The sequence below is a fragment of the Athene cunicularia genome (genome assembly GCF_003259725.1).
Source record: "Athene cunicularia isolate RWA chromosome 7 unlocalized genomic scaffold, athCun1 chr7_part1, whole genome shotgun sequence".
Classification (NCBI taxonomy): Eukaryota; Metazoa; Chordata; class Aves; order Strigiformes; family Strigidae; genus Athene; species Athene cunicularia.
Window position 1 is genome coordinate 26,295,686 of NW_020799107.1, and position 24,734 is coordinate 26,320,419.

At 38.9% G+C, this 24,734-nt stretch overlaps 1 protein-coding gene across 5 annotated transcripts in view; it reads right to left on the minus strand.

Annotated features, from left to right (window-relative positions):
• Positions 1–4,945: 4,945 nt before the first annotated feature.
• MYLK (myosin light chain kinase) overlaps positions 4,946–24,734 on the minus strand; it is a 217,428-nt gene continuing 197,639 nt past the window's right edge. For all 5 annotated transcript variants that reach the window (XM_026852940.1, XM_026852938.1, XM_026852937.1 and 2 more), the window contains 6 exons: positions 19,579–19,702; positions 11,551–11,703; positions 10,401–10,524; positions 9,052–9,181; positions 8,059–8,178; positions 4,946–6,304 (listed from right to left, as the gene is read on the minus strand). In XM_026852940.1, the coding sequence (XP_026708741.1) occupies positions 6,057–6,304; positions 8,059–8,178; positions 9,052–9,181; positions 10,401–10,524; positions 11,551–11,703; positions 19,579–19,702 (899 nt within the window). In that variant the 3' untranslated portion in view covers positions 4,946–6,056. The remainder of the gene's footprint in view (positions 6,305–8,058; positions 8,179–9,051; positions 9,182–10,400; positions 10,525–11,550; positions 11,704–19,578; positions 19,703–24,734) is intronic.

Here is a 24,734-nt window from a genome sequence, read left to right on the forward strand (position 1 = left end):
GTAGTAAGATCTATTATTTTTCAGAATCAATATGTATTCTTTAGCTAAGTAAAGATAAATGCAAGGTAAATACAATAATTATGCTGATATTTTTCAACTATTACTTGATCCATTTTAAATAAAGCTAATAGTTAAGGCAACTATGATTTAAAAAATTTACTAGCAAAGCTGTGGTGTACTTCAGTTTAAGCCACTTTTTTGTAAAACAAAACCAGAAAACCCACTTAATTTTTAAAAATCCCGTGTGCTTTTACAGCATCACTTTATCATCTGGGTGCCTTCAAATTTTTGGTGTTTTCACAATTCTCCTTCCAATGCTTTGCTTCAAGTCTGAGCACTCTGATTGACAGGAGGACAGTAACTAATTACTGCCACCAGCTACGTATCAATCTTCTCATAGGAAGAGCTGAGCTTCTGCCAACCAACTCCTGAAAAACTACTTTATTATGAAGTCTTCTAAAAAGAGGACAATAACTGAGGTTTTTTCCTAAACTCAACATTGTATATTGTGGAATTCCAACAGCATTCAGGGGAATCACAAAATCATCATCAATTTGAAGACAAAATATCAGTCATAGCCCTCAGTGACCTATCCCAACAGAATGGCAGTGAGTGACCAGAGCTACAAACCCTGATCACAGGACTCCTGTGGTTGCTCTCCAAATTGCAGAAGTCATCTAATTGCAAACGTGACCAGAAAAAAAAAGCAGCTTGTGTTAAAGCACCATAAGGCACATCCAATCCAAGACTGAAATTTTCTAGGAAGTTTGGTGTTACCTGTCTTCCTGATTTACATCATGATCAAGATTTATATGACAATGGGAAGCTAAATGCAGATTTATGCTATTTATTGCTGAGTTTCTAACACTTGAATTTTTTTTTTTCTTCTGCAGAAATAGAAATTTTATATGCTCAGGAACTTATCTACTATGATAAAAAGTCCAGGACCTTTACAGAAACTTTCAATTTATACCACACTTTCTCTCTCAGACCTTTTATAAACATAAGTGAATTAATTATGAGCAGCTCACCGAGCAGGCAAATGCTTTTACTTCTAAGAAGAGCTTAGAGAGGTTAACTTCTTAACCATGTGCAGTGACATCACAACAAATCTGGAGACCTCCTGACTACCTGTTCTGTTGTATTGCTCATGTGATTACATATTTCTGAAATGAAGAGACTTATTTTTATCAAATTGGTGCATAATTATCATTCCCCTCTGAGTGAGATACCCTGCAAATATCCTGTGGAGCCATAAATCTGCTTAGCAGTTCCATTTCACAGTAACACACCTATGGGGTAATGGGTGTAACAAGCACCTTACAAAAACAGCTCTCCCCTGCCAGATACCTTTGCTCCACATAAGTGTAACTATCTTATGAGATGAAATAGCACCAGCTGTCACCAGCAAAGACAAGAATTATCTTGTCCAATTACCTTATTGAAATAAATCATATCTATATTAATTCTATACTAATCTTCCCCCCAAAGAGCGCTACTAGTCTGTTTGCCTGACTCCTCACCCGCCAAGGATTTATCTAGTGGAAAACAGGCTCATTCAGGATCCATTTTAAAGGCTTTTTTTCCCCCTCCCACCCAAATAGCCTCAATCTTTCAAAAGATGGGTTTATTTTTATCTGGATTCCAACAGGACTACAGTCTCTTAGAGAAAAAAGAAACAAGAAAAAAAGTCTCTTTCATGTTGAGACCCCAGCTGTTGCTATTTTTATTATAGCACCTAAGAACAAACCCAAGCACACACCAACCAGCCCAGGAACTCCATCCTGCTACACAGGGCAAGAGCAGAGCATCAGGCAGGCCTAGCAGCTCACATGGCACAAGCAGCAGCTTTCAACTTCACCCCAAGTACGCAGCAGCTGAAGGGTTTACAGGGAAACCTCCCGGGGCTCTAAGGGATAACAGCTTTGCCTTCTTCACCACCGCAAGGGATAAATTCCCTGTGTTTAGGTTCACCTCTCTACTGAAAAGTGCCAGAGTCCACACCACAGACGTGGTGAGAACACCGATCTACACCATCACCTGGATGAGAAAATAGTTGCAGAGCAAATTAAGGTGTCAACTACAGAACACAGCAGTTCCCAGAGAACGTGCCCTTGTGCCGCTCCACTTGGCTCCTTGGGGCCGGGGGTAACTCATTCTCTGAAGTTTTTATACAACAGCAGAAGCCTGGATAGCATTACTTTCATAGCAGCGCAAATTCAAGCATCCTCGTTAGGGGAGATTGAACTACCTTGCCGAAGAGTTACAACGAAAGGATGTTTTTTTCCACACACACACGCACACCCGAAATTGTAAATATTCTGTGGAGTTACCTCTCTGTTATTCTCCAGAAATAATTCTTTGTTTATTTTTCATGCTGGTTACAGTGCAGTTCCTTTATGAGCAGTGCAGAATAACAGAACAAGTCTCCCTCCCCGTGTCAACCAGTCCTGCTTTCATGTACTTGTGTGACCTAATAAATTAATGGCATTACGTGCACATCTCTTGCAGTCAATAGGGTTCAAAATTCAAAGATGACTTAGCAAAATGTTTTCAAACAGCAATATTTTAGTGCAGTGTTCCAATAAATATTCCAAGAAAATTTAGAGAAACACATCATGCATTATTCATGTATGCAACAAAAGAAATTTTCTACATTTTCAAGGCCTGATATTCACTACAGAGGAGACAGCTATGAAGTTCTGTGCTGTCTTCCTTGTGAACAAAGAAAAAATGATACAGATGTTGTTGTATGCCACACATGCAGTTAGCAAAGGTCTCTTCATCAACCAGAAATATGTGCAGGATGCTTGTGTGGTTGGGAAGGCTTGTATCTTAGTAAATATAAGTTTCTGCAAATCCAGAAACCCGAGTAGTGAAAAACAGCACCCAGTCCCAAATTTTCCATGTCTCTTGAGAAGACTGAATTTTATACAAAAGAAATGTCCATCTTGGACAGTACCAATGCCCTCAATAACCTCTGCTTTTGAAGACTGTTTCAACCCTACCACAGCCCATGAGTGGCTTTCTGCAAACATTATACAAGCAAGACAAGGTCTATAGGATGAGGTAATACCTTTTATTACACCCTTTATGATGGCTGGCAAAATGAGACAGGATTTCAAGTACATAAAATACCCCTCTTCAGTGGAAATAGAATTGTATTCTTCAAACAAAACAAAAAATTCAAGGTCAAATACAGGTTGGAGTCAACTGATCTGAGTTGAATTACATACGTATCACATAATTTTTGAAGAGGAGGTCATTGTTTCCTGCAGACCAGAAGCTTACTAGGTGGCAACAGGGGGATGGTAAGTTAGTTATATCCTTGGGGAAAAAGAAAAATAGGCAGTTTGTAGCCTGTGGGACACAGAAGGACTAGTAAAGGAGGGGCAGGAAGGGAGAATCTGTGCAGGAACACCAATGTCGTGTCTGTGGGTTTTGATACCCAGCACCCACAGAGCAGGCCATCAGAGCTGGACCTTTTACCGCTTTCTACATGTGCCTACCTGAACGGGAACCAGCAGTCAATGAATAAAGTTGCGTAAGACAGTAGACCACATGTTGTGAAGGTGACTGCTTCGAGGGCTGAAGGTTTGCTCAAGAAACATGTTGTTACAAGCAGGATGTCTCACAGTCTTTGTTTTAGGGAGTTTCTGCATGGTCCTGCGTGGTCTACGGTGTCTTGGACTGCATGTTAGAAGAAGTATGCTTAAAGGCAGCACAAGAATATTTGATAAATATCTTCATCTTTACAGTTTTTAGGAACATTGGTCTAAGTACGGATCTACAGTTAAGACTCCCCTGAATTCTTTCTCTCTTGCTCTTACGGTCTTTCTGAACTACATATTTCCCTATTGCAAGGGAATTCTCAACTGTAACAGAAAAAGGGAGCTGTTATGGTGCCCCAGCCACATTTACACTCCTGCTCATTGTGAAGGACACGATGAGGCTGGAGGTGTTGGGGCAGCGCAGCCTCTGCACCGCACAAGCCTGCGCTGGCTGGGCAGGACAAGTGTTGCAGCACCACAGAGGTCAGGGACGTTTCACTGCTGCCACCTCATCTTCACCCACCTGCGTGCCCAGCAGAAGATCCTGCTACTGACACGCTTAGCCAATGTGGACGCAGTGACGCCTGAAACAGAGTATACACGGAGCATGCTTTGTGGTATTATTTATTTAGGAACTGTGAGTAACTACAGCCGTAGCGTTCTCATCTTTGCAATTCTGATGGTTTAACAAACTGGGAGAACATTAGCATATATTTATTAAGGTACAAAATACACCCCGTTGTTGCCTAAAACATTTTTAAAAACGTGAGAAAAGCACTGTATGCTCTAAATCAGACTCCAAACCTTTCTGTATAAGGAACTGTGGCAATACTGTGTTTAGTATAACAGGTTTTTATCAATTGAAAAGGAAAAGACATGCTGGCAATCTGAACTTAGCAACAAAGAGTAAAGCAGTTAAAAACCATTGTGTCATCCACATTAGTTGAGCTTTGAATGTAGAAGAGCAAATCATATGAAACACATACACAACTAAGTAATATCAAACAACCTAAGGCTGATATCGTACACACCTGTATTAAAGTACACTGACTACTTAATGGTGCGAATTTAAGGTAATGGTTTTTTAAAAGAGGTAATCTTTGAAATGCAAATCGTTGCACTTTGCACACAACAGATGGAAAAGAAAAGAAAATCACTTTTGGAATGATACACAGATGTAAGACACACTGGTTTTGGATTATGCATATCACCTTGCAGTCTGATACTACCTCTGAACAACAACAACAAAAATTAAAAAGTGCCAATACTGTGAAAGGAAAGCAAAGTTATTGAGTGCATTAACCATTTCTGAGAAAAAACCTGGGGTTTGGATTTTTTTGGTTTGGTTTGGTTTTCTGCATTTAGGAAAAAAAAAAAAAAAAAAAGCAAAACCCAACAAACCAGCCTTACTGGTGCAGGTTCAAGACAAAAACAAGACAGTAAAGCTCATAAGGTAGAAATAGGTCCTATATAGGTTAAGATTCTTTGGAAACTGCTAAGTATAAAGGAATTTGTAATCCAGGCTACTATCTTTTTGCTACTCCAAAATTCTGTGGGAGTTTCCAGCTTATCATCAGTTGAAATCTGTTTTGCAGTTGCCAAATAGATGCAGGTAAAACTTTAACTAACCTGGGATTCCATTCACACACATGCACATAGAAGTCACTGTGCAATAACCTGATTTTTCACAGCAGCATGTATATGAATCATAGGTCATTATTAGACTGACCAGAACAACAGTAACTATTCTCAGCCTTTGTGTTTTCAGTCTTTTTCTTAAGTAGGCAGCTGTAACTGCACTGAAGTGACAGGTTCTATAAGGGAAAGGTGACAAGGTGTGATCAGCTGGTTAGAAGCAATATCAGAAGTGTCTGGGGAAACAACCTGGATGTTTAACTTTAGCCAGCATTACAGTGGCACTAACAGCACACTGAGAACGGGCACTAGACGTGTTTGAAGTTAGGACTGTGAAATTCTGTTTAAAACAAATGAAAAATACCAACATGCAAATTGGAATGCTGACTGTATCAGACCTTCCCTTATAGAAGATACTGCTCAGGGAGCAGCCTGTTTCTTAGGACTGGAGATACTCACTGTGTGTCTGGCAAACAATTCCTTGTAGATCTTGGGGACCTAACTTAGCTGCAGTTTTGGCTGAGGAAAGTGATGGTACAGAGCAATGAGCTCAATAAATAGACTGGTTTTCCTTAAGACATTCAGAATATAAAACTGTAGACTTGTTTTCCATATATTTGACTTTAAAAATAGACTGGGCAACTTAGTTAATGACTTGTTTAAAGTAAATCCAATCATGCTAGCAACTTAAAATTGCCTGCTGATTTGAATTAATGCCCACAAATAAAGCAAACAGGTATCAACTGATCATGCTGAAAAACCAACCCCCTGAAGACCTATGTATCACACAAGGTGCTTTTGATAACTTGGTTTTCTGAGCCTTATAAGGAGAGTCTTTAAATATTTTTTTTTTTTCCTTTGAGCCTTCTTTCATTCTTCTTCCTCCTCATCTTCATCTTCTCCTTCTTTTCCCATTGTTTCCACAAGGAGTTCTGCGGTGCACGTAGCTTCCCCAAGGCTGTTAACAGCTTTGCAGGTGTATTTGGCATCATCGTCCCCACATACTTCAGAAATAGTCAAAGAACAGTTCCCATCCTCATCATAATCTATCTGGAAGTGACGGGACTCCTTGACAGGCTGATCATCTTTGTACCACATTACCTCAGGGTCAGGATAGCCTGCAATAGTGGAGAGAGAACAGCAATTGCAGTGAATGAGTATTAATTACTTTAAGTTCTAATTCCCTGTCTGTATGGACATGCCAATATACAATATACAAAAATGTCATTGAATTCTCTTTAAAATAAAGATGGATAATGTGAGGCTTTTTTATTTTGCATTTACCAGAAACAACTTTACTATGAATAGCAAAAAACTGAAAGTGATCACTGAGGTATTCACTAGATTCCTAGATACCTTGCGTTGCAGCTTTTGTGGAAACCACAGTTCCCAACAACCACGATTTAGAATTTCAAGGGTAAGATGTTTGGGACTACAACTACAATTTAATATCCTTCTCAGGTTGCTTTGTTGAGGCTATCCTGAACCTTCCTCCTCCTAATCTGCTCCTTACACACCAGCTTGTCCTGTATGGTGACTGTGGCACTCACATTTCCTATTTGTGTTTGTTAGGATGAGGGAGTCTAAGAAAAGCATTTTGATTATGCATCTCAACAGGAGTTTTGGAACCTTTTGTGAAGCAAATGTCTCCGCCACACTAGAAGCATTGAGATCAGGGTGTACAATACATGCTGGAGAACAATCCCTTATACAGTACTCTTGGCTGCTACAACAAATTGAAGGCTTGTTGTCTCAGCCAAACTCTGGACTGTGATGGGAGGATCACTTCCCACTGAGCAGAAATAAAGTGCAGGAATCCCTAATACCCAAAGAACATTATGGCGACACACTGGGAAGTTTGGAACATCAGCTGTGGTACATCCATTTTATTCCATGCAGTACTTATGCACATACCCCTCATGCTGAGCACCCATCAGCAGCAATAATCCATCCTCACATCTCCGCTGTGAGGTGGGAAACACAGGCAGTGGAAGAGATTAGGAGCACAGAAACAAATAAGCAGAAGGTCAGTGAAGCAGTTTCTGAACCTCATTTTAAGATTAGAAATTGTCTAAATTGAACACATGCAGTATGGTACCGCCTCTATCCATTTTGTTTTAACAGCTCTCCCTGATTTCTAGTTTTCATTGACTGTGATACAGAACCTTCAATCTCTTTGCAGTAGAAGTGCTAGCGGTCTTGGCCTTCAGACTGTTAGCTTGACCAAGCCCAAGCTCCTTAAGTGCCTTTTCATAAACTTATTCTTTCTATCTGCATATTGCAGTCTGAGTTTTCTTTCTTGAACTCGTAAGTTAAAAACCCCAAACACTACGTTTTTTTCTAGATGTGACTTTTGTAACCAGCACAATGATACTATCATTAGTTCTCATGCAAATACACTGTTAGGGACTACTTTGCCATTAATACAATGTATGCATGGCTTAAAGTTATCTTGAGGTCACCTGAAACTTGTCTGTTATTTCAGACAAGTGACTTCCCACTTATTCTTGGTTTCTGGTTAGCAGTCTCTAAGAGTGTACTCTTGCAATTTACGGTAATACATTGCATCTTGTTTTTAGTGTTTCTAGCCTCAAAAATCATCTCACTGTTCCCACTTGCTATTCTGAATTAGTGATTCACACACTGACTCTTGGAGTCTCCTGTTCTATGGCAAGCACAGAACAAGCCCATGCAGCTCCAGAGAATTTCTGTTATTGCAACATATTCATGCTGTGACATGCAGATATTGGTAAAGCAAAATGACACCAAGTTAACAACATTACAGAAAATAAATTGAAAAGTTAAACAACAGCACAATGTAGAAAACTGGCAAGGAAGGAGAGAAAGAAAGAGATATGCTAATTCAAAGTACCTTCAATTTTGCAGTCAAATCTAGCAGCACTTCCTTCCACAACCTCTATGTCAAGGATTGTTTTAGTAAAATATGGCTTTACATGGGGCTTTTCTTCAGCCACTTCTTCAAGGAAAGCATCTGAAGGAGAGCGAAGAGATAGTTAATTATTTTACAGGCCATGTTCTTAAATGATGCATTTTAATTTTTAATTACCAGATGGTAATGAAAGCATCTTTTATTTCACTTAATTCTGTAAGGCTAATGGGAAAGGGAGGATGTTAGCTGCTTAGTTATGTGCCAATCTTTTGCAGCTGGACAAAGATTCAGGCCATAAATAGAATGAAATCAACATGCAGGCCACCATGCTACAAATCATCTTTATTTTCCCCTTGAATTTGTTTCTAACCAAACCTGGACTTTTGCTGGTCAGAGGGGTAAACCGGTTCAACTTGTGTCAGGCCCACAGTCTGTGTAGATATGTCAAAATGACTTGATTTTCAGAAGTGTCAAACATCTGCACCTCTGATTGTCACACACCACAAATCCACATTTCAAATGGGGACATAGGGGAATAATGTGGACACTTTTTTTTTTTTTTCTTAAATGCCCCTGTCTGAGGAGCATGGTTAATGCAGCGTACATGTCTTGGTTACAGCAAGTGTTAATGCTTTATTGCTTGCTTGCTTGCATGAGAAGGCAATACATCACTGTAATCTTTGTATAAACATGCATTCCCAAACTGATAGAAAGTGCAGCTGACAAATCTGCTTTATTTTTTTGGCTTTAAAAAGAGAAGAGTTTACTGCCCATATTTATGCTTTTTGAGTAGCATTTTGAGTAGCAGAACAATATGAGAACAATGAATTTTGATAGATTCCTTTTTTAAAAAGAAGATAAAAAGAGAGAGAGCAGGAATAACCAACTCAGTGATTGGTCTCTAGCATTTTGCTAAAAGTTTTAGTTAGATTGATTCAGAGAGGGGTGAAAATACGGTGCAGCAAAATTCCTTACCTTCATTCTCTACTTTGTCTGCATTTATAGGGCTGGTAGGCGAGCTCCCAGAGGCCTTCCTCCCACTCATACCAGAAATCATTGCCATGGACGACAGTCTTCCTATTGCTCGGACAGCATGGCCTGTTTTCTAAGACATAACATAAAAGGCTTCTGATCAATCCAATCCAACAGGCATGTGATTTTCTGTAACAATCGTGCTTCGGACAAATTATCTGGGATCTCTGCAAACCTCACTGGAATTGTTGGACAAACTGCTTATATATAGCTCTGTTGTTTTAGGAGAGACAGAGCAGGCTGGACTGAATTACCAAATTTAGTTGCAGATATAAACTTCCCGTGATGAACTCATACCTAAATGAATGTCTCTGTTAGCTGCGGATAAAAAGCACTGTGTGAGAGGAGGGCCAGCGAAAAAGCTATGTCCTGTTTAACTGGAACTTAACTCTGGTGGTGGACAGCTCTCTCAATAGACATATGGGCTGGACTGAGTTTCATCAAGGATAAATAACCACCTAATATGAAATGAATGAGAAAGTACCGTCTGCATGGTGGAAGCAGACCTCTGACAAGCTCAAGAATCAACCACCAGGATACTAAAATATACTCAGACTATGTTGCCTCTAGTATGGACACTTGCATTTTTGTACAGCTTGCATGAGCTCCTCAGAAACACGTACAGTAGAATGTAAGAGGAAATATAAGGTAGATTTACATAAATGAATATTTTGTAGGTTACTCAAAAGTCTGGATCCAGGATTTTATACATCAACTCCCCCAGCTATCAGAACAGCACAGATGGACCTGCTACAACAGTTCCAGCATTAAGAAAAAAGAAGATATGGAGACCAAATACATCAAAGAAAATTTTTAAGCCAATCTGACCAAATCCATGACAAGCTTGGTGCTCCAATAGGACAGAACTGCTGGCTTAGGAGAATAAAACTACCAAAAATGAGGTATTTTTCGAGAGGCCAGGCAGAGAAGCTTCTCCCTAGCTGTTCAGGTTTATTAAGGATAACATAATGCCCCAGCCCTCTGTGGCATGGAGAAGGCAGGGAGGAGAGATGGTCACCCCCCAAAAAGAATAGGAAAACTGTACTTGAACTCATGCGCCTTTTAGTAGCCTGAAATGGAATCATCATGTGTTAATATATATGCAGCCATGCGCCCTCCTACTGCTCACCAGTCGAAACCAAACCTGCTTTACTGCATTCATACTTTGGCCACACTGGAGTTTTCACCAGCTGCAGAAACCACATGGCTTGACACATTTCTCAGAATCATAAACATTAGCAATAAAGAGACTTATTAGGATAACTAGCCCAATTCTGTGTTCTCTTCATTACCTGCCATTTTCTTCTGGCCATATATTTCTTCATCCTATCTTTGGAAAGTTTTTTGGCTTCCATGGTTTTGGTGTCTTTTTGCAGCCAAGGATGCTGAAGACATTGAGTACAATTTAAGCGACTCCTGTTTTTATATAAAAAGACTAGTCAGTGTTGCCATTAAACACAGTTGAACCTACCTGCTTTAATATTATTTTATGCTTTCTTTTCTGAGATGATTTTTCTGTTTCCTAAATTCAGCAACATAGATCACATGGCACTGCTTTCCCAGCCATGCTTACTTCTTAAACTCATTTTCACAATTTCTGTAGGGTTTTTTTTTGAGAGGAAACTGTGCATTTTTAAGTGTTAATAAAACATTATAAAACAAAGCAGGAAAAGCCATATGTTTTAGGCATGGAATGCATACAGCAGAGCCACAATGGCAATGATTCAGCTACCTCATGCTGGCAGAACCCTGTTCCTGATCTCCTTTTCTTCACTTACAGAGATTTCCCTTTTCCCACCACTTAACACCCTTCTTCCCTGCAGCACTGAATATTTAACAAAACAGTGCAAATCTCTAATCAAGCCACACACATTCTTCACTGTGTTCAGGGTACACAGATAAATAACCCTCTGTTCTCCATCCGATGGCAAACTCATTGGAAGAATTAAGTTTTCCTTCCTTGGTTTGTTCAGTCTGATATAACCCGGGCTTCCAACTCTGTTTTGTTTGTTTTTTTTTTTTCTTTTCCGTGCCCCATTAGTAGATTTACAGGAAAGCTGCCTACTCAGAGGTACTGAATTTAAAAGGAACACATGGAAATAAATCTGGCAAAATTGCAACCCATTCAGATCAAGGCACAACATGTCATGCAGGAATATGTGTCACACAACTGTGAAGATAAAGAGTAGCCACACAAAACCTCAGGGTGCATCTTGCCCAAGGGAAAGAAAAAGCAGAATGAGAAGGTGATTAAAAGAAAGCACTCCATTCAGACCCTACACCCTGCTCATAAAATAAACCAGAGCTGCACGGCACACAGAGCTCCTTATAAAGTATTGTCAGAGGTGCCCCCATGGAGGTGGAGATTCACAGTGGGGAAACAAGAATGACAAGTTCAGCTAAATGCAAACACAGAAAGTGTATCAAGTCCAACAGCTTTACTTCATATCTTTCTTTAGTAGATTGCTGATAAAGTCCTTGGCATCATCAGAGATTTCATCAAAAGCCTCATCATCGAAGTCCCATGTTGCTGAGGTAACATTGGCTAGGGTTTCATTGTCATTGTCTCCCATGAAAGGAGAAAGTCCGCTGACCCTGGGGATAAAATAGACACAAAACAAGCTGTGTCAATCTGCACATTATCAGAGGAGCAAACTAAAATCGTGTGTGGCATCTCCTATGCTCTGCAGATCTTTATCATTAAAAGCACCCTTAAAAAAAAATAGGACTCAAAGCTAATTACAGATAGTCTTATGGGAAGGAAACTAGAATTTTGACTGCAAAACTGAAAGGAAAATTTTTGCTGTTTCTTTCTCTTTTCCCAAGACATTTCTGAGGACAGAACTAGAATTAGATGAAAGTAGAGCATACTAGTTTGTGAAATGACTCGTCTAGTTCTGCAAAATAATACTGCAATTTTCACACCAAATTCAGTTGAATAGTTTGGGTTTTGTTTTTGTTTTTTGGGTTTTTTTTTCCTGGTGCTTTCAGAATGATTTTGCTGGTTTTACTGTCAAACCAAGTTTTTTGGTATATTTTATTCCATTTACTCTGCAGAGAGAGCCCAAGAAGAAAGATGCATCATGAGATCATGAAATCCACAGGGCTATTTTGTAAACAAAACCACCCTGAATTATGTAGCCAGATAAAACAGTGCTATATCACTGCAGGCTGTAGAGTTATGCAGATGCATCCAAAAGTAATTTGGTCTTAATGTTGTCAATCATCATGTTGCATGAAATGGAAGTACTTCTCTTTTACAACCTAAGTTGAGCTTACAAGGCTTTTTAGTCAATATAACTGATAAATTGCCAGTGAAAGGCAATTACAGAACATCATGGTGTCATTTTTGCAGATTATCTTTCTCCACTTGAGCATTGTCCTTTACTATACTGCACCTTTGTGCATCCAGATACTTTTGATTCCTGTATATATATCACCGTTTCAGTAAAATCTTTCAGGTGAAAGGTTGCTTATTCCTCAGAACTACAAATTACTCAATTTTCCAGGTCTTCTTCCTGGCAGGCTATTTACATAATAACCTATTCTTCATGAAATTTTACAGGCTTGATTTGCTTTCTTTGTACAATCACGTTAAACCGTTACAATGATCAGTTACATTTCAACAGTAGTATATTTATTTTTTTTTAATATGGAAAAATAAATGGAACTTATTAGGGTTCTGAAAATACTATATGAATATTTTAATGTTACTGGATATCAGAAAAAAGACTTGTAGAAAAAGAGATTGAGATCAAACAAAGTCAGCTACTAGATTAATAATATTAGTATAATTTCCTTCAAAGTTACTTTGCTACTCTTTTGTTACTAATTACATTAAAAATCTGATTTAGAATTTGTTCCCAGGGTCTTTACTTCTATAAGGAAAGCAGAAGCACACACTCTTTGAAGCCTCAGACAAAGGAGATACTAAATCTTTTACCATTTCTGGAAGTTGTGTGCAGTACAGCAGAGTCTAGAATCTTACGTGTATACTTTAGAAATTCACTAGTAATAATACATGAGATGAAGATAAAAGGTTTGTTTCTTCTCAGTCAGAAAGAGGTAAAACAGAACAGAAGGTATTTGCTGTCTTACTTGCCATTATAGGGGATGTATTCAGATGCAACGGTGAAGAATGACTTTATAAATGTATACAGGGGCATAAACCCATTTATGAACACATGATAGGCATGAGTTACAGAAAACTGAAAGATTAACGTACCAAAAAATGCTCACATAAAACGAGTTTACTGCGACTGTTCTCTGACACTTACTTTACTGGAAGGAACAAGGTTTATGCCTGATAGCACTGAGGAGCTGACACAGCTGCGGCGCAATGACTCTGTTCCGCCCTCGTGCACTTGAGCTGTCACAGCCAGGTAAATTGTTGAAGCAAAATCTCTGTCCCAGAATCAGAAAAGCACTCCTGCAGGGCCTTAAACCTTTCTCCACTCAGATATTTAAGCATTTTCCTATTTATGACAATATCATTGTTCTCTATAAAGTTTTAGAAAGTGAAAAAATCTTATCCAGACTGCAGTTCTAAATTCTGGGTGCCAGATACTGATTGCTAAGTTGTCTCTTTTTTGATTATGTAGTAAAGTGCAATAATCTCTCAGCCAATTCAGTGGCTGTTAAAAAGGCTCACATTTTATACAAATGAAGGGTCTGTCAAGTATTTCTTTAGTTCACTGGCAATGTAGGAGATGCACGTCTTCTCATCATCCAGTTAAGATTCCAGAGGACACCCTTGGGCAGCCAGAGCAATAACAATCCCATTTCCCTTCAATACTTGATCGAAGGATGGCAAAGGTGACCTCTGCATAGTATTACCACAAATAGTATTGTGCAGGTCTTGTGCTACATTAGATAATATTTTGGCCTATTTCCAGAAATTAAAGCTGCAGTAATGAGAGAGTATTTCTATGCTAAAAAGACTGCTCAGGTACAGAGACATTGCTTCTTGTGGAAACACCACTGCTCCACACTGTCGTGAGAGGCAGTGCTTCTAAAGACGTGTCGCTTTCTGGGTAAAGGGATACTGCATGTCACACACAGCTTTTGAGGGATGAGGATAAATAGGAGGGGATTAGAGAGGAAAAAACCCCTTTGGTTCTTTTGGTTGCCTTTTTTTTAAAAAAAAAATAGTTGTATGACAAAATGATCAGATAAAATCTTAAATGCTGTGGTAGGATTGACCCATCCCATGCATTTGGTAGATTACCAGGTAGGTATTAGTTAAGCCTCCACTCACTTTGTAATTTCCAAATACCAGTGTAACAGTACTCATGCAAACGTTTCAATGAAGCTATTTTCGTATTTCTGAATGTGATGTTGCAAATTTATAAGGCTAAAATAATTTCCTCTCTCTACTACAGTTTTGCACTGTGAATCACTTGCATGTCATGGAAATAGTTGTAAGGAGAACTGGGTCCTTGTTTATAGTCAGAAAACAAAATCCAGCAATTAATGTAGATCATAACCCGAAATTCTTATCTTTAGCATAGATTTCATTGACCTAAATCTTGGTTGTTCATTTCTTAATAGCCATTTAAAGTCATAATGGCCCAGCAAATCTTTTGACAGATTATGGAAAAAATTTCTTTTTGGAATGCTGAAGCTAAGTGATAAAGATGAGCTACCACTCCAGAAAATTAATACTGAGCTTACATGCAAAGTTACTATTAGACAAGCACCAAGTTGTTTACTGAAAACATTCTTCCAGCTACTTAAGCAGGCATCTTCCTGGCATGTTAAGGACCATTTGTTTAGAAAATCTTTCAGAGTTTCCACTTCTAAATAAAGAAGAAAAATAATTTATCCTCTAGAAGTTCCTTAACATTTATTGGTCTGTTCCAACAAAGCTCTGAGTGCAGATTTAGAAACATTTAAGATCAAAAGGGTCTGGTGTGGTCGCTGGTCTCACTGTCTATGTAACAAACCCCAAAGCATTTCACTTGGAAATCTTTGCATGAAGACTGCCTCTAATCCAGGAAAGATGAGTTTGCTGCATGTCTCGAAAAGTCATGACTCTGAGCATTCCTCTTCAAGCAGTGCTTGCAGCAGCTACCGATCTGGGCTGATGACACTGAGCTCCTCCTTAGTCTTTGCATTGCATTAGCAGGGAAAATAAGTAACAGATCTCAGTATGAAGAGTGCTATCAGTTTTTGATAAACCTGTGCAGGTCACATCAAATAAGATCATGATAATTCCTGCACCCTGGAGATCGTGTAGTAATTTAACTCTTTTACAAGTGAAATAAATAAACAATCTCAGGCTACTTTGGAAGGGACACACATTCACTGCACAAAACCACCTTTTCCTTAGCTGAGGACCGACACCCACACCAGTCATCTCAAGGAGGAAACAGACCACTGAACCCATGTGAAGGAAAACAGCTGATTGCTGAAGCAAGGGTGTTACTCCTTTCTCATCCTTGTTTCACATGCCCAGTGGATTAATGAGGAATCACAATTTGCTAGTGCCATTCATTTTCTTTTGAGCAGTACAGTCATGACATTAAAGCCCTCCTAACTTGCTTTATTGAAAGAACAAGGAGTGCTCGCTCATCTTTAAAATAACAAGGCTTATATTTTTAATACAACATGGAGCCAAGTGTAAGTCAGCAGCGTGTCTTGCCTTACCAAAGTCCCAAGTCAGCACACCCAAAAGATGAATGATGTCAAAAGATCTTTCAACCAACCCAAACTACCAAACAAGGGAGAAATAACAGCAGTGATGAATAACACAATAGATAAAAAGGAAAGGGAATGTTTGAAGAATCAGGGTGTGTGTTATTAGGAAGGTGCTGAAGGAAAAGAGTATATAGCAAGATCAAATCTGATATCAAAAACCAGCCTAAAATATAGCATGTTAAAAAATTATTAGTCAACAGAGATCAGCTACTCTCAAAAGATATATACTGCCTGGCACTGATAAAGCAAGAGGAACTAATGAAAAGCAAGCCAAGGTTTGAATCAGCCACAGCCAATTCCTCACTGAAACTAGTCAGATTCTATGGTGACAGAAGGAGAAGGGCTCTCCGCTTTCAATGTATGCACAAGCAGTGCTGAAATCTTAGACTGAAATTTGGGTTGAAATAAGAATAGAATTTAGAAATTGTTTCAGATTACTAAATATTGGAAACACTGACTATCCAAATGGATTATCAGAAAAAAACTAGAAGTAGAAAAAACAACAAACAAATTCAGCAATGCCCAGAAGAATAAATGGGACAGAAAGATCTGGAAAGAATTCAGAAGGTTTAACCTTCATTAGATAAAGGTTATTGCAAATGTAGAAAGAAACACTGAAACAGACATAAATGGAGATGATATACACAAGCTATAATATTTGTGGCCTGTTACTTCAAAGGCCATAGATCAGCTTAAGTATGTGGGACAGTACTATGAGGTAGAACAGGATGGAGAACAAGATAAAAGTGGAAGATAAAAAACATGAGGTGGAGAATACAAACAGGGAAATTTAAGGAAGAACAAAGACTGATGAAGAGACAGGACTGAATAAGTTATCCAGAAAGATTAAAAGGATTTAATGTGTGGCTTAGAAATGTGGAAAGGGAACCCATGAGCTGTAGGATGGAATTAAGTCAATCATGCCATAAGGCAGGCAGATGCAGCATCCCAACAGAGTGCGGTATATGTACTTATTATGCCCGCACAGCAGAAGCCTAGGAGAGAGGTTTTGCTGGAGTGTTTTGGAGGAGCCCTGTCACCCTGTACCCTACCTGAGATTACATCCCACCCATTTATTGTTCTGCAGGGAAGACCCTTCACCCACAGAGATCTCTTCCACAGTGCTTTGCTAGACCTGGTCTGTATTCATTGTTGTACAGGTCATAATGGAAACCCAGTCTCTTTCTAGGCAGGTTGTAGGTCTCTCAACACTCTAGAATCCTGCCTTAAAAGAGGTGTTATGTCGAGTCATGCAATAGCATGCTCCCTGCTGCTTCACTTAAGACATATGATGGACAGAGCAGCTTCTGGCCATCAGCTGCCTTTAGCAAACTGCCCTTAAGTGCAGTGGTGCTGCAGCACTCACCTCATCCTTCATGGCCCCACTCACCGTGTCATGGGGAGACCAGATGCAAATGCTAAATTACTAGCACAGTGATGGAGTGTGAGGCAGACACGAGATGAGTGAGTCTTATACTTCGTGCGTGAGATTCGGCAGTTCTGAGCTTATAATCAAAACAGGAAAGCAGAGCTACAACTGAAGAGAGATGCAATTCTCAATGACTTTTATTTGCATTCTGTAATGCTGATATGATGGTCCATTTTGGATAATGGCTCATAGTTGTGAGTCTGCAAAAATAGCTGGGCTTTAAGGAAGTGAAGACAGATTGTGAGCCTGTCACTCTGGGGTGGAGAGGGAAAGTCCAAGCGATGACTCACAGGTCTTCCCTAGCTTCTATTACTTTATTCTTTTGGCAAGAAAGACAAAAGCTGATTATTACTGTTAGTCATTATTGTGGCAATAGCTATGCATCAAAAGGAAGATTTCCATTGCATTTGGGCAATGTAATTTTCCCCTCATGAAGAATTAAATGAGCGTAAAGACACCTTAGCAAACAAGTTATTTTATAATATAATTCATAAGGCATAGCAGGTCATCTGAATCAAGTGGAACGCCACATCAATCCCATCAGCTAAACATTACAGCATCCAAATATCTTGCTTCTGGTGGCACAGAGAAACTGGGAAGAAGCAGTTCTCCCACTGCTGGCAGACTGGTCTTTGGGAAGCGTTTCACCTTTTCTCCATCTGTTTCACCTTCTCCCTTTCCTTGTCAGCTTGGATGACAACGATGTTCTCCAGCACGGACCACACTGGAGCAGCAACCCTGGGTGCCTGCCTTAGGAGCACACACAGCTGCTATCACCGATTTTTGCCTCGGTTGTCTGACACGTCACTGCTTATACTGTAAACACACAAAGCCTCGTCGTATACTTTGATAACAAATGGCGGCAAAAGGCGTTAAACTCCCCAAATGTGCGTATAACACTGTGGTTCACGTTTTTGTTCCTTAACGTGTAAAAGGCCTCTAGGGGGCAATGCAACATTGATGTAACTTGGGTTTTCCATTGCTGTGCAGGCAGGCAGGGCTCTCCATGCCGCTCTTCCAGTGCTCTGTAACTCAGGAGGCCTCAGAAGCTAGAGAAATAAATGCATTTGTCATCTGAGTACTGCCTGTGTGGTCTACATTATTTGAACTACGGAGTGATCCAAACGAGCTTTCAAGATCTAGAAAGAAATGCTGGAAGTGAATGGAAAATAAAGGTTCTGTAAATAAACTGGCAGAGCAAAGTGACCTTGAAGAATGTAGCACCCTTCACATAAAAACCAGAAGATAACAGAAATATTCCAAGTCTTTGCTGGGAGTAAGAAAGTTGATGTAGTAGCTTTTGCACAGGACAAGAAAGAAAATTATGTTGCTTAGTTTGGAAATTAGAATAGTATGAGAACAAGTATAGGCTGACAAGGCAAGAAGAATCACAGAAAGACTGAGTAAAGATGAAGCAAACAACTGTGCTTTGTCAGGTGTCAAATAAGCCAGTAGCCAGGGCAGAGGGGACTTAAAAAGAACGTAAGGTATTGAGAGGAGCCTTTTAAAAGAATGAGTGCAAAGCAGATCTGCCATTTACTTACTACTGAAACTGGAGTGAGGGAGAAAAAAACATGCTCTAAATTGAGCTTCTTTTTTCATTTGTTTATATGGCATCAATCTGTAAATTCACAGTTGGAAGAAGACTGCTTGCTGTTCTAGGCAAGCAGGAGATCCTATTTCCATATACATTGCTCTAGACCCACTGAAGTTCATAATCACTGTTATCAAATCACATATAAAGATCAAATCAAATACTAAAATACATAACCAAGAGCTGCAGCCAACCGTCCTCTAAAATATTTCCACGAACTTGATCCATGCTGCTTATAAAATGTATTTATCCCGTGGTTTGTGCTTAGTAATAAGATAAAATGCACTGTGAACAGATATGGGAATGCTGGGATACTTTAGTCTGTCCCACAAGGGATACAATCTGAAGAAGACAACCTCAAAATTTCATAAAAAATTTCTCTCTTGAGAATGAAAGAATAGAAATTACCAGTTAGTAGTGCATGCCCATACATTTCTCTTTAACATCTGGGAAGGAAAAATAGTTCAATGTTAATAATAAAATACTGTCATCACATTTTTTTAAAAAGATATGAAACATCACCGATTTATAATGGAAGATGTATAGCCCTAAATGGCTGAATTTCCAGAACTGCTAGTTCTGCACTTTACCAGTTACACCCTTCAGAGAACAGACAATTTTTATTAACATGCTGGAGCTGCTAATTAGAATACAAAAGGCCTGAAAACCAGAAAATTCAAAAGTTGATGGAAATTTTGTATGTTCAGCAACTGTCAGGATTTGTGTTAAGAATAGCAAAGGTACTCACAAAATGTAGCAGATAACACCTATACTCCACATATCTGTTTCATATCCAATAGGTTCATAGTTTATAACTTCTGGAGCCACAAACTCAGGTGTCCCAAAGAGAACTTTCAGAGAACCTGCATTTTCTGTGAAGAATGAAAGAGAAAACCATTAACTGCTGCATGTAGATTTTTAAAAACAATTATTCTCCAGTAACAGGAAAACGGGCTTTGTCCTCATATTTGTGATTTTTCTTAAAGATCCTTATCAGAAAAAATAAATAATGCTTGAACTGCTGTTTTCTTAGCTGATACATGTATAGCAATAAACAATTATTTATTAAGCATCCTCAAGCACACAGCACTATACAGGGAGTTGTACTCCATTGCAAGGAGTTTCCACAAGACCAAGTCTAAGAGGAGAAATGTTAGTGTTTAATTCAGATTTGCATGTCATGAACTACAAAAGTGTTTGAGCCTCCATCATTGTAGCAGCTGCACAAGAGGACTTCAGGATTCCAGTGTTAGAAAGAAGTTGAAGTTTTCACAAATTATCTAAGATTTATCAAAGCTCCAGGATCTGCTCAGGGATTCTGCTATAAAAAGAAACAGTAGTGATAAAATAATAATAAGTAACTATTTTTATCCAACTCATTTTTTTATAGCTTAAACAGGAAAGAAAATCAGCATGGGGTTGCATGTCTCTGAGATCTGAACTGGCACAGTTTGGTGGTGAAACAAGATCACTACCTTGTCAGTAAAACTGGGTTTAAGGCTGCTCTCAAAACCAGGCTTGCCTACAAGCATACCTGTGGAGCTCTAAAGTGGTGAAGGGGAACCACAAATGCTTAGTAGCACAGGTGTCCTACATTTGGCTCTGCTTACACACTATGCGGATGCTTTTAAAATGAGTTACAATGAAGCTACTGCTATTAGCAATGTGAACTGAAACAATGAGGTGATGGGACACGTGAATTAACTCTTCATCTTTCTTGTGCTGACCAATCAGTAGTGCTCTACTGGAAAATACAGGGATTAAAGTAGAATAACAACCTGTATAGAACCTAGTATTGCCAGTTTATGCTGCCAGTGAGCAGCTATGAGCGATATGTCTAACTTCTGTTTATAGTGTGATACACAAGTCATTTAGATAAAACTTATTAGGCAAATCTCAATGGACTTATTTTTACTGATGCTCATTCTAAATATGATGGGAAGAAGAAGAAAAGACTAAGGTCAGGAAGGAATGAAACTAAGGAATGGGTTAGAGATTGGGGAAAAAAACCAATCCCAGTAAGAAATTTGTATTATAAAAATATAAAAATGTCAGGAAATATGTTGTTTCTGACTTGAAACAGGCTTGGATTTAAGTTGAGAAACTCTTGTCCAGTCTGTACAGGTGCCTGAGCAATCAATGTTTTGTCTTAAGTGAGATTCATTGCATTCTGTGTATCTTCTGTGCAAGAGTAGCATCCAGATTAGGCACAACAGAATGACATAGTGAGGAACCATCCCCCCCCACCCGACATTACCATCTAAACAAAACAGATATGAAATGGAAGAAAAACAGGTGTAAGAGATTGCAATCCTGCTCCTATTAAGTTTACTACAAGAGATTTGCAGCTCTGTAATCAAGAGAAAAGCTTAAAAAACCTCAGACAACAGCAAATCAAAGTTTTGAGAAGACTACAACAGAAGCTACTTGTCCAAAACACTGAATCATTACAGAGTATTTTTATTTGCCTGAACTTCCTCTACCATGTTTTGCAACATAAATGCTGATCCCAGTACTGACTCCACACCTACAGTTGCCTCCAGTGAAAGCTGTTAAGCCATTTTTTAAAATGTAATCACTTAGGTTAGTGCTCTTCTGAGGTATGCAAATCCCCAACTTACCAAATGAAAATTGAAGGATATATGGGGTTAATAATTTGCTTAATGATGGCACGGTGACAGTAAATTAAATGCAGAAACCTCATTTTCCAATGTTATCCCTGCTTTCAGACACCCCTCCATGCAGAGAGTACCCATTTCTAGATACAGAAACAGGCAGAAAAATGCCTGGGAGCTGCCCCAGGAGATCACCTAGATCCTCCCATGCAAGCTGACCGACATCAAGACCTTCCTGCCAGCTGTCTGACTGGCCTTTAAAAAGCACATTCAAAAGCTATCCCACAACATCCCCACACTCACATAACCAGAGTTTCTTACCCCCAAAAGTAGGATCCTTTTCCTAATATCCAGTCTAAAGAGACTTAGTCTAAAACAAGGGCGATGTCTTCTCCACGGTGGCAACGAGGAGTGAGAGATCACCCTTCCAAGGCCAATCAGGAAGCCTAAGATACCATCTTCCCATTTGTCTTTTCTTAAGGTCAATGCCTACATTTTTTTCCAACTGTCCTTTTGAAAAATTACTGAAATTTGTCACAAAGAACCTATTTTCTAAAAGCTTCATCATGATCGTCCAAATCTCAGGCTCACATCCAAGTTTGGAGGCTTTTCTGTGCACTGTGTAAACTACCATGAACCACTGTGTATGCAAGAGGCTGGTGTATGAAATGTGCTGCCCACAGGTCAGAGAAATGTTTTTTGAAAACATGGCATTTGAGTGCAAGCATAGTGTGAAACAACTGATACAGCATTTTCTGTGTATAAAAGAAAAAAGAAAATAAAAGAATAGACCTTTTCTATGCAATAATATGTCAAATCTTTACCCAGATGTTTACAAGCTTAGTACACAAGTAGGATCTATGTTTGGATATCCTCAGTGCAGACAGAAAGATGACAAGCTAGCTGGAAACTTTTGCCAACACTGTATAATCAACTAATTTTTTTTAAAAAAATCTTTACAGTACTCAAAACCCATTCTCTTTTCTCCTTAAGAAGTTTATCTTAAACAATTTTCTACATGTGTTCCTCAGCACACCAAAAAAGGTCAGGAAAATATCCCACTGCAGCTTTGGTATTTCCTGACAGTGCAAGAGAACTAATTAGCTGCAGAAGATGACTGCAGAAGGAGCTGATCCCAATTTCTTTAAAACTGATCAAAACACTGAATATTTAGATGTATTAGTTTGCAATAGCTGCAAAAATTTAAAAGTAAATCTCAGAAGTTGAACTGCAAAATCAGCCACTGTTCCCTTCAGCAGTCCCTTGGTTGAGCAGTTTCTGCTCAGTCAGGGTCAGGTCCATAGTATGAGGGCTCCAATCCCACATGTATCAAAGCCCAACTGAATTTCACAGCCAATTTAAAAATCACAAGGTTTGAAGGAACACAAGTGGAGGAGTGTGCCCTCAGTGCACCATGTAAGACAACTGGCAAGAAGAGAGCACTTACTGAAAAGTGCTTTTAGCCATACTTGTAAGTAGAAGAAACATTAAAAATGGTTTTCTACTTTTGGAAAACATCTCAACCAAAATGTTGCAAACATCTTCAGGATTAATATGGTGCTTTTGCTTTATGGGCATGGAATGGGAGGGCACACTCTCTTCCTAGGAAAATGCCACATACACTGCGTTATCCAGAACAGCCTGCTGGTGAAACAGCAAATGCCTGTAATGTAACTTTGCAAGAATTAGCAACATATTCATCCAAATGAATGTGCAGTATTGTAAAATCAAAATCAGCATCAGTGCCTTTAGCTTTCATCCTTCTACATCAAGAAAAGTTATATATAGGTTAGAGATTTACCACCTATGACATGACTGTAGCAGCTCAGAAGCTCCTGCCAGCCGTGCAATATACAGTGATGCCACAATATTAACAGAGAAATGGAAAAACTGATGAATATGAACAGGATACTGAAAACAGGGTCTTTCTTTTGCCATATGTGGGTTTAACTCTTGTTTGAAGTTAAAGAAGTAGTTGAAGAAATTTCAATAAAAAGGCCATTCGGTGGTTACATTCTATCTCTTGTTGATAAAAACCACTCAGTTCAGCAGTAAATGTGCAGGTTTCAGGCTGACAGATGGAATGCCATGGGATGAAGTCTTTGATGCACCTCTGATAACCAAGACTTCAGCATTGGAACTTAATTAACAGTTCATCTGTTTCCTCAACAAGAACAAAATCCAGTTCATGCTCCCAGAAAACTGTTGGCTCTGTACTGGTGAAGGAACATAAATGGCAGTGATGTCTTCTAACAAATGAAATAAACACCTTGTCTCTGAGTTCACAGTGTCCATGTGACCAAGATTCATGTAATACCCTTTTGGAGCTGAACATCATCTAAAAATCTGAAAAGCAGATTTCTTTTCCTCTATTCATTCAACATACAATTTTTGGTTTGTTTTAGTAAATTATATTCTTGGGTATGCAGGAGACTGTTACGTGTCAAAAGAAGTAGTACGATCAGATAACAAAACCCAGAAGGTTGTAATTCCAAATTATTCTTACAAAAATGATTGTTCTACTTTGTAATGAGTATTAAATATCATTTTGCTTATAGAGAGAAGGCAAAACATTACAACCAAGAATCTAGCTGTGGTCCCCTTTACATAGATAGTAGCAATTCATATGAGTTGCCCCAATCAATTTAATGGCAGATGAGCCACCAATCTTAACTCTCCCAGTGTAAGAGGTTCATAAAGTATTTAGGTACTTTCAGTTCCTGGAATGATTTGTTTTTTCTCTTGTGAAAATACAAGGTTAAGGAAGATCAGTGTGTGATGCTGGTATTGTTTAACATTAACAAACACAGTGGGAGGGCTGCTTTTTAGAGCTGAATTAATGCTGAGCAATATGAAGATAAGAACCCTCTGAGGCCTTTGGCTTTCAAATTGCAAAGCACGTTGGAAAGCTTATTCCAAATTGATCGATAGGAAGCAGCTAAAAAAAGCTAAGGAAGAGTAGGAGCAGCTTGACAAACAGAACTTTCCCCCAGCACCCCCAAGCCATTGCATTATTTTTAAGTAGTGCTATTTTATTAATAATTTTGAGCATGATCAAAACACAGCTCTTTATAGAATTCCTCCCATGTTTAACATTTATAATGATGTGCTGCAGTTTAGGATAAAAAAATCATAAAACTAATGGTGAAATGTGAATTGAAGGTAATTATCCATATCTGAAAGGCTTCTAGAAAGTCACCTTAACTCCTGCTATTACAAAAGTTTCAAGGATTTGCAGTATTCATGAAGATCAAGGTTTTGTTCTATTTTTTTACAGTTACAGAGTTAG